The sequence below is a fragment of the Saccopteryx bilineata genome, chromosome 5, assembly GCF_036850765.1.
Source record: "Saccopteryx bilineata isolate mSacBil1 chromosome 5, mSacBil1_pri_phased_curated, whole genome shotgun sequence".
Lineage (NCBI taxonomy): Eukaryota > Metazoa > Chordata > Mammalia > Chiroptera > Emballonuridae > Saccopteryx > Saccopteryx bilineata.
In genome coordinates this window covers 1,521,417-1,531,642 of record NC_089494.1, presented here as the reverse complement: position 1 = coordinate 1,531,642, position 10,226 = coordinate 1,521,417, and the positions used below count along the sequence as shown (strand labels likewise).

Here is a 10,226-nt window from a genome sequence, read left to right as displayed (position 1 = left end):
CCCGCCCACCCCCAGACTCTTCCCTGCCTACTAGATAACACCTAGCTCCTGAGTGGTACCCGGACCCTGAGTGGCTCCTTCCAGAAGAACCGGCTTGCTCTCTGTGTCTTTCCATGGGAGGCTTTGGGGTCCTCTCTGCAGGGCTCTGGGCTCCGCACACCAGACTGGCAAAACCCTACATTCTTTCGAGTCCCAGCTCCACCGTGCCCACCTCCTGCAGGGTCACTTTTTAACTGACCCTCCACCTCAGGCAGGGTCACTTTCTCACCTGCTCCGCAGCCTGGCATCCTCATTTCCATCATCTTGTTCTTCGAGCCCGTGGGCCTTAGAAGGCTTCCTCTCCGTGCCTCCCACCGAACCACTTCAGCCGCAAAGGTTTTCCTGGCTTTGCAAGCAGTAGAAAGACGGAAGGGGGCATTTTGGAAATGACACCTGACTCAGGCCTCCTCTTCATCGAGAAGAACTATTTTGATGTAAGAGTTACAGGAGGCTGCCTGTGGCCAGACAGAGGCTCCTGCTCGGTACTTCCCACGGGTCAACGCATCCCGTCCCGGTCAGATCTCTGCTAGTGTGGCCCTGCGGAGTTCATCAAACCCAGGCTACCACCGGGAAGCCCAGATCAGGGAGGAGAATGCCGGTGTACAGCGACTCAGATCACGACCGGGGGACCAGGTCTTTATTCTGGTTCTTTCTGACACCCACACCTCGCCCTTGACCACCGTGGGTGCCTGAAACGTATCTGCTTGCCTGTGTCCCCATGACACCGTTAGGTTCCTTGAGGACAAGACTGTGTCTAATTTACCTGGGTGACCTGGAGCTGTCGCGGGCACTCACCACCCAGCTACTCAGTGGATGCTGGTGGTGCAGACCCAGCCGGCACCACACCCCAGAGGGTGCTGCTGCCAGTGCAGACCAGCCAGTGCAGACCAGCCTGTGCAGACCAGCCAGTGCAGACCAGCCAGTGCAGACCAGCCGGTGCAGACCAGCCTGTGCAGGCCAGCCTGTGCAGACCAGCCAGTGCAGGCCAGCCGGTGCAGACCAGCCTGTGCAGGCCAGCCGGTGCAGACCAGCCAGTGCAGACCAGCCGGTGCAGGCCAGCCAGTACAGACCAGCCTGTGCAGACCAGCCAGTGCAGGCCAGCCGGTGCAGACCAGCCAGTACAGACCAGCCTGTGCAGACCAGCCTGTGCAGACCAGCCTGTGCAGACCAGCCGGTGCAGGCCAGCCGGTGCAGACCAGCCAGTGCAGACCAGCCTGTGCAGGCCAGCCTGTGCAGACCAGCCAGTGCAGGCCAGCCGGTGCAGACCAGCCTGTGCAGACCAGCCAGTGCAGGCCAGCCGGTGCAGACCAGCCGGTGCAGGCCAGCCGGTGCAGACCAGCCGGTGCAGGCCAGCCGGTGCAGACCAGCCTGTGCAGGCCAGCCGGTGCAGGCCAGCCTGTGCAGACCAGCCAGTGCAGACCAGCCGGTGCAGGCCAGCCGGTGCAGACCAGCCTGTGCAGGCCAGCCGGTGCAGACCAGCCTGTGCAGGCCAGCCGGTGCAGGCCAGCCTGTGCAGACCAGCCAGTGCAGACCAGCCAGTGCAGACCAGCCAGTGCGGACCAGCCTGTGCAGACCAGCCAGTGCGGACCAGCCAGTGCGGACCAGCCTGTGCGGACCAGCCTGTGCAGACCAGCCTGTGCAGGCCAGCCGGTGCAGACCAGCCAGTGCGGACCAGCCTGTGCAGACCAGCCAGTGCGGACCAGCCAGTGCGGACCAGCCTGTGCAGACCAGCCGGTGCAGGCCAGCCTGTGCAGGCCAGCCGGTGCAGACCAGCCGGTGCAGGCCAGCCGGTGCAGACCAGCCTGTGCAGGCCAGCCGGTGCAGGCCAGCCTGTGCAGACCAGCCAGTGCAGACCAGCCAGTGCAGACCAGCCTGTGCAGACCAGCCTGTGCAGACCAGCCAGTGCAGACCAGCCAGTGCAGACCAGCCTGTGCAGGCCAGCCGGTGCAGACCAGCCAGTGCGGACCAGCCTGTGCAGACCAGCCAGTGCGGACCAGCCAGTGCGGACCAGCCTGTGCAGACCAGCCAGTGCAGACCAGCCAGTGCAGACCAGCCAGTGCGGACCAGCCTGTGCAGACCAGCCAGTGCGGACCAGCCTGTGCAGACCAGCCAGTGCGGACCAGCCAGTGCGGACCAGCCAGTGCGGACCAGCCAGTGCGGACCAGCCTGTGCAGACCAGCCAGTGCAGACCAGCCAGTGCAGACCAGCCTGTGCAGACCAGCCTGTGCAGACCAGCCAGTGCAGACCAGCCGGTGCAGACCAGCCAGTGCAGACCAGCCGGTGCAGACCAGCCAGTGCAGACCAGCCGGTGCAGACCAGCCAGTGCAGACCAGCCAGTGCGGACCAGCCTGTGCAGACCAGCCAGTGCAGACCAGCCTGTGCAGACCAGCCGGTGCAGACCAGCCAGTACAGACCAGCAGGTGCAGACCAGCCAGTGCAGACCAGCCAGTGCAGACCAGCCGGTGCAGACCAGCCGGTGCAGACCAGCCTGTGCAGCCCAGCCGGTGCAGACCAGCCAGTGCAGACCGCCGTCCACTCGCTGTCAGCAGGAGACCTGCCACAAGCGTGCTGCTCAGAGCCCGGGATCCCGGGAGAACCTCTGTTGTGCAGCCCCCCTGGGGCCCCCTGACATGGCCAGGCTTCCGCTGCCCAGTTCTCACACAGGCACCGGGTCCACGTGTCCCACAAAGGCCGTTCACAACCCTTGTCTTGAAGCTGCCCGTGTCTTCGTACCCTGAGCCCAGGGTCCTCTTCGGCGAGGAATCCCTTTGCGTCCTTTACTGTGTTCAACTCCTCATTGGTTAGCACTTAACTCATAACAGGACTTAGGACAGGAACCGAGATTGGGAATGAGAATTAATCGGAATAAGCAATAATAATAATAGTGAGATGATGATTGATTCATAACAATTCCCCGTTGTTTATTCTTACTAATAATGCTGCTCATTCTCCGTCTCCGCTTCTTAGAGTTGTCATTAAACCTGTCTGTTCTCCGGGAACCAGACAGGGACCTGAGGGCACTGTCCTCGGGACGCTTCTATCCCGACACCCTCTCCCCTGGGCCCTGTGGGCGTCAGCTAGAATTCTGGCTGAACTTTGCCCCAGAGACACCTGCTCGTTTGTTCTGTCTTAGTCCTTGCTTTGGTACGTGACTTAGTCACCCATACTGCCCACATTTCGAGGGCTCTTCTCTTGCTAGAGGACTGTTATTACAATGTCTCCAAAAAGAATCTTTATGCGATAACGTTTCTGAGTCTTTTGTGTCTGAAAATACCCTTATTTTGCCATGTGCATAAACGACAGGTTAGCTGGGTCTAAAACTCCAGGTTAAAGATGGCTGTCCTTCAGCCTGGAAGCTATCCGTCTCCTGTCCGCCTGCACTCCGTGTTGTTACAGCAGTGCCTGATGGGACTTTGATTGGTGCTCCTTTGAAAATTACTGGCTTTCTTCCTTTGAAAGTTGTATAATTTGATCTCCTTAATGTTTGTAAATTTTTTACAGTGTATTGAGATGTGTGTGTGTGTGTGTCTCTCTCTTTCTCCCTCCCTCCCTCCCTCTTCACTGAGATTGTACATCGTCCTCAAACCTGAAAAATTCTGGGTCAATAATTCCTCAAATACTTTCTTTCCTTCCCTCACTGTTTTCTCTCCTCTAGGGCCCTAAGCTGTAGATAGATGGGCAGTTCCTCCGACTTCCGTAGCCCTTGGTGTTCTACTCTGAAAATTGATTTTTACACCTGCCTTGTTTCTTTAAAGGCAAATATCTTTGTTTGCTTAATCTCCAGCTAAGTTCATTGTGACATGTAACCCCCGCTGCCAATATTCAAAGATGAAACAAAACCACCACCCCACTTTGCTTGTGTCTCTTCTGTGCCGCTTCCTGCTCCTCCGCCCTCTTCCCAACGCCTCGCCCGCCGTGCTTCTCAGAAGAAAGGGAAGAGGCTCGTCTTAAACTCTCGCTCTGGCTGTTCCAGTTATTCCGCTCGGTTCGGTAATGGGCTTCTCCCTTCCTGCCTTTCTCTTTGTGGCAACCGCATTCCTGAGACGTCTCAGGACTTTTCCCGAGAGGCTGTGCTCCCCGGGGTGGTCTCCGTCTTCGCTGGAAACGGGCACCTGAGGAAAGAGGATGGAGCCCACGCGAGAGCTGGCGGGGGGAAGGCAGGTGCACCTCCCAGTGGAGAGCCGCCCGGGTCCACACACTGCCTCTCCTCCTGGGCTCCGGGCTCAGGACCAGCCTCCCGCAGTTGTGATCACCTAGCACTGTGAGGAGAGTGAGGAGAGAAGGGACCGCTCACTGCTCAGACGGTCTTGGGAGAACCTATTTTCTTTTTCTTTTTTTTTTTCTGAAGCTGGAAACAGGGAGAGACAGTCAGACAGACTCCCACATGCGCCCGACCGGGATCCACCCGGCACGCCCACCATGGGGCGACGCTCTGCCCACCAGGGGGCGATGCTCTGCCCCTCCGGGGCGTCGCCATGTTGTGACCAGAGCCACTCTAGCACCTGAGGCAGAGGCCACAGAGCCATCCCCAGCGCCCGGGCCATCTTTGCTCCAATGGAGCCTTGGCTGCAGGAGGGGAAGAGAGAGACAGAGAGGAAAGCGCGGCGGAGGGGTGGAGAAGCAAATGGGCGCTTCTCCTGTGTGCCCTGGCCGGGAATCGAACCCGGGTCCTCCACACACTAGGCTGACGTTCTACTGCTGAGCCAACCAGCCAGGGCCGGGAGAACCTATTTTGAACTGGTCTCCATTCCGGCAAGAGTTCACGGAGTCCTGATGTAACCCCCTGCACACCCCAGCTGGCCCTGGGGTCGCTGCTCTCCTCTCACGGACTGAATGGGGCATCACCCAGATTCTTGAGGCAGTGGGTTAAAACAGGACATCCCTTTTGGACAAATCTCAGCCATGATCTCTTCTCTCTTCTTCCTTCTCTCTCCCCACCCCCTCTCCTTCCAGGACTCCATGTATAAGTCCGGGAATCGGCTTGGCTTGAATTCATGTGTCTGTTTTTCTTTCTGAGCAATCCCGTCTTCCGCTGTGCCCTGTCTTGCTGTTAAATTTATTCGATGACTTTTAAATTTCTGATACTGTATTTTTTCCCCCCACTTACCAGTGTCTACATGATACTTTTTTGTAGATGTCAACCCTTTCTTTGAAATCCTCCAATTCTTTCAGCCACCCAGTGCTTGCCTCCTCCGTGGTCTCTGCCGTGTTTACAGCTGTTCATGTCACGTCCTGTGTGCTCACTCTGTGCCTGCAGCCCCGGGGCAAGTAGATCGACTTTGACCGACTGCTGTTTGCAGCCATCAGTCATGTCTTCCGACTCCATGTTCACACAAGTGTCGGCCTCAGGCCAGCCAGTGTGCGCAGGAAGCAAGAGAGACTCAAGTTGTGGTGACGGGTTCTCTGAGGGTCCCTCCTCTGCCCTCCCACCCCCATGCCTTTTTTTTTCTTTTTTTTTTTTCTTTTGGCAGAAAGAGATAATCACCTAAACCCAGTTAGGAATCTAGCTGGCTCAGGGTTGCCTTAGAATTGGTCCATCGGTGTTTTCCAAATCTGAAAGATGGTGGCTGCATCCGTCTGGGTTCCCCAGACAAGTGGCACCAGGGTGACAGGAAGGAAGGTTTGTGATGAGGGGTGGGCTCCTGCGAGATGCCCCAGCCCAGGCAGCGAGGCGGGAAGAAAAGGGGCCACTTCCTCCTCCTGCTGACTTCGGTTCCATTCAAGCCCCCACAGCGGCGGGGAGGGCCGTCCACTCTGCTGAGTCCAGTTCAGATGCTGATCGCTCAGAAACGCCTTCACGGACACCCCGGGACAACGTTTGATCAGCCCTCCGGGCATCCTCGGATCCGCTCCCACTGGTGCATCAAAGTAACCATCACAGCGCCCGACACGGGGTTTCCCGGTGCCGTTCCTGGGTCCTCTGCCTCTGCCGCCCGGCAACCCCAGCTCTGGCCCCGCACCAGCACCAAGCCTGCAAGACAAAGCAGGACACACCTGGCTCCTCCAGATTCCGATCTCTCGTGCCGTCCCGTGCGATCTTCAGAATATCCACAGACTGACCCTTTCCCCAGGAGAGTCCCTCTGGCGGGACCGTCCCCAACCTGAGCCTCTGCCCGGGCTCAGAAAAGCCCCAGGGAAGGGTGACCGGGGATGGCAGGGCCTTGGGAAGGGCTCTTCCTATGCTAGGATTGCGGTTCGTGGGGGGTCTCATCTCCGTGGCTGTCCACTGTCTTCACGACTATAATTTTCTTCTACCTGCCGTGGTAGGAGCGACGGTCTGCTGATTCCTACCCATAAACTACACCCGGAGCTGAAGACCCTCTCCATGGGTAAGGACGGAGAACTGTCACCCAGTGCCTAGGGGGAAGTGGACAACAGCACACTCCCAGAACCGCCCTCTAATTTCCTGTCGCCGGGAGCGTCCCTCGTCCCTCTCCAGGCCCAAACTCCTCCCTCCACCGCCCACACCAGGAGCCCAAGTGCCCAGAGGGCACCCAGGTTGTGTTTATTTTGATGGATCCACCAACATCCCTCTGCTCTTTGGTGCATTGCTGGGAATGAACTTGGTGCAGGATCCCGTGGGAACCCATGCTGGTCAGTCACCATCATATCACGGACCAGACGTCCATCAGAGACCCAACTCGGCCACATGTCATCTGAGCTGGCCTGAGCCTGTCACCTCAGCTCCACAGTGCTGGTGACCTGGGTTGCACACCCCTCACGTGGAAAGAGAGCACACAGCCATCTCGTGAGCTCGACGTGCTTTGACTGTGTTGGCTGTTACTGCTACTTCTCGCTCTTTGCAAAGCAAATACTCTTGTAGGTTTTATCCATGTTCCTGCTTTGCAGGAGTTGTAGAAAAATTCCTGTAACCCTTTACCCAGACTCCCCTCACCGGGTTTATCATGTGATAGATGCGTACAGACAACAGACAGGCAGACAGATGTATCCATACATATTTCTGAAGATGTCATTCCAGTTCCTCCTAAACTATTTGAGAGTAAATTTCAGACACTATGTCCTCTCCCCTAAAATACACAAACACTTTGAGTATTTTCTAAGAATAGAGGTATTCTTTTTTTTTTTTTAGTTTTGTGGTAATCATTTTTAATCTTTTTTTTATTACTTTATTGTGTTAACATGAATCCAAGTGTCCCACTTCATATAACACCCCACCCCCCCAACCATGTGGCCCCCATTACCCACCCCCATAGCCCCTCCTCCGACTCCCTCCTTCCTCCCCTCTGGGACTTGCTGTCCTGTTATCTGTATCTCTTGTTATGTACATATAGTTTCACTAATCCCCTCGCCTTCTCTGACCCCCTCCCCTCATGCCCCTTCCCTCTGGCCCTCTGGCCCTCTGGCCCTCTGGCCCTCTGACCCTCTGACCCTCTGACCGCTGTCCCTCTGGCCCTCTGACCCCCTCCCCTCATGCCCCTTCCCTCTGGCCCTCTGACCCTCTGGCCCTCTGACCCTCTCACCCTCTGGCCCTCTGGCCCTCTGGCCCTCTGACCCTCTGACCCTCTGGCCCTCTGGCCCTCTGACCCTCTGACCCTCTGGCCCTCTGGCCCTCTGACCCTCTGACCCTCTGACCCTCTGGCCCTCTGGCCCTCTGACCCTCTGACCCTCTGGCCCTCTGGCCCTCTGGCCCTCTGACCCTCTGACCCTCTGGCCCTCTGGCCCTCTGACCCTCTGACCCTCTGACCCTCTGGCCCTCTGGCCCTCTGACCCTCTGACCCTCTGGCCCTCTGGCCCTCTGACCCTCTGACCCTCTGACCCTCTGGCCCTCTGACCCTCTGACCCTCTGGCCCTCTGACCCTCTGACCCTCTGGCCCTCTGGCCCTCTGACCCTCTGACCGCTGTCCCTCTGCTCCCGTGGACCTTCCCCGGCCTTGTTCTGTCCTGGAGGTGTTCTTACACAGGAAATCAAGCGTCACGATCACACTCACCAGGAAGCCAGCCACACTCCAGACTCCCGGGTGCCAGCTATCCTGGCGTTCCCCTCTGTGACCACCTTGCCCCGGCCAGGGTCCGGTCCGGAATCACAGGCTGCGATGATCTTCCTGCCTCCTCAGCCTGGAGCAGTTCCTCGGCCTCTCTGTCTTCCCGGAACTTGACAGCCGTGCCCAGTCAGGGGCTGTTATTGGGCAGAGTGGCCCCAGGGTTGGATCCAGGTGACATGTTTTGGGACAGAGCCACCCCAGATCTGAGGACATGGGTGGTCCCCACAGGACCTCAGGAGGCAGATGGCCACTGTTCGGTCACTTGGTACACCGGTCCTTCAGGCTTCTCATTAGATCACTTCCCCATTTCTACTTCATCGGTCCCGAGGTGGCCGCAGTCTGAGTGAGACTCCTACCAACTTCCCGCCGGCCCGGTCGGTGCCTTCGGAGATCCTGGTCTGCGTCAGCTACAACCAGGAGGGTGGTGGGCTGTGTCTGACTCCGTCGCCCCGTCTGCATCTTCTAGTGAAATTTCACTGCAGGGAAGAGCTCCCCCCGCACCCCGTTTGTTCCCCTGTTTTTTTTGTTTGTTTGTTTTTTGTATTTTTTTTTTTTGAAGCTGGAAACGGGGAGAGACAGACAGACTCCTGCATGCACCCGACCGGTATCCACCCAGCACGCCCACCAGGGGGCGACGCTCTGCCCACCAGGGGGCGATGCTCTGCCCCTCCGGGGCGTCGCTTTGCCGTGACCAGAGCCACTCTAGCGCCTGGGACAGAGGCCAAGGAGCCATCCCCAGCACCCGGGCCATCTTTGCTCCAATGGAGCCTTGGCTGCGGGAGGGGAAGAGAGAGATAGAGAGGAAGGAGGGGGGGGTGGAGAAGCAAATGGGCGCTTCTCCTATGTGCCCTGGCCGGGAATCGAACCCAGGTCCCCCACACGCCAGGCCGACACTCTACCGCTGAGCCAACCGGCCAGGGCCTGTTCCCCTGTTTTAACATCAACATGAACTTGTGGTTCTTACACTATTCTCTAGACTGTAATCTGTTCTTATTGTCACTTTTTTTTTGTATTTTTCTGAAGTGAGAAGTGGGGAAGCAGAGAGACAGACTCCCGCATGCGCCCGACAGGGATCCACCCGGCACACCCACCAGGGGGCGATGCTCTGCCCATCTGGGGCATTGCTCCATTGCAACCGGACCATTCTAGCACCTGAGATGGAAGCCATGGAGCCATCCTCCACACCCAACTTTGCTCCAATGGAGCCTTGGCTGCAGGAGAGGAAGAGAGAGACAGAGAGGAAGGAGAGGGGGAGGGGTGGAAAAACAGAGGGGCGCTTCTCCTGTGTGCCCTGACCGGGGATTGAACCTGGGACTTCCACACGCCGGGTCGACGCTCTACCGCTGAGCCCACCGGCCAGGGCCTGTTCTTATTGTTATTGATGTTGACGCGCAAACTGCCCCACCTTTGGCCTCCCAGGGGCTGTCTGAGTAAGAACCTCCAGGGTGACACCTGGTGATTGCAGGACAAGGATGGCTGGTCAGTGGCTGAGCGGTCAGTTGTCCTGATGGACTTCCAGAGGCTCAGACGCACGCCGGGCGCCTGCCCTCAGCTCAACCTGCTTTCCCTGCCTGTCTCCTCCAGCCCCCTGTGGGACCCTCCTCCCTCCCGCCCATCTGGAGGACGATTCAGGCTGCATTCGACACGTGCCTCCCCGGTTTATCCGCAGGCACGCGGAGCAGCCCCCTTCCCCACCACCCCCTGGACCCCTCGGCCGGGAGTCACCCCTCCTGCGCTGAGCAGCCCGGGGCACGGCTCTCTACCTGCCCCGCTCCGCATTCCCGGGCACAGTCAACCAGACGAGCTGTTTGGGGAAATGTTTGGCAGTACATAACAAGCATCATAAACTTGTTTGTTCCATTTGACCTCGCGGTCACATTTCTGGGAAATCATTCTACAAGAAAATTCCAAAAATGGACAAAAGCCTATGCATGGAGAGGTTTATTGCAGAACTAGACACAGCTCGCGGAGTGAGTTGGATGCCTGTCAGTTGGGGACCGGGTAGGTAATTTATGGTACACTGAATGGATTGCGTATTATATTGCCTCTGAAAAGTTCTCCAGGTAATTGAGTAAGAAGAAAACAATGTATTATTAAGTAGGAAAACGCAGAGCACAGGACCTCGCTGCGCCTCGGAGAGGGTGATGGATAATATTGTCCACAGCGACATGGGTCAGAAGCTGT

At 57.8% G+C, this 10,226-nt stretch overlaps 1 protein-coding gene across 1 annotated transcript; it reads left to right on the top strand.

Moving 5' to 3' along the window:
* Positions 1 to 757: 757 nt before the first annotated feature.
* Positions 758 to 2,668, top strand: LOC136338148 (keratin-associated protein 16-1-like). Its single transcript, XM_066280244.1, has one exon. It carries the CDS (start codon positions 758 to 760, stop codon positions 2,666 to 2,668), a length of 1,911 nt encoding a protein of 636 aa, XP_066136341.1.
* The last annotated feature ends 7,558 nt before the right edge of the window (positions 2,669 to 10,226 follow it).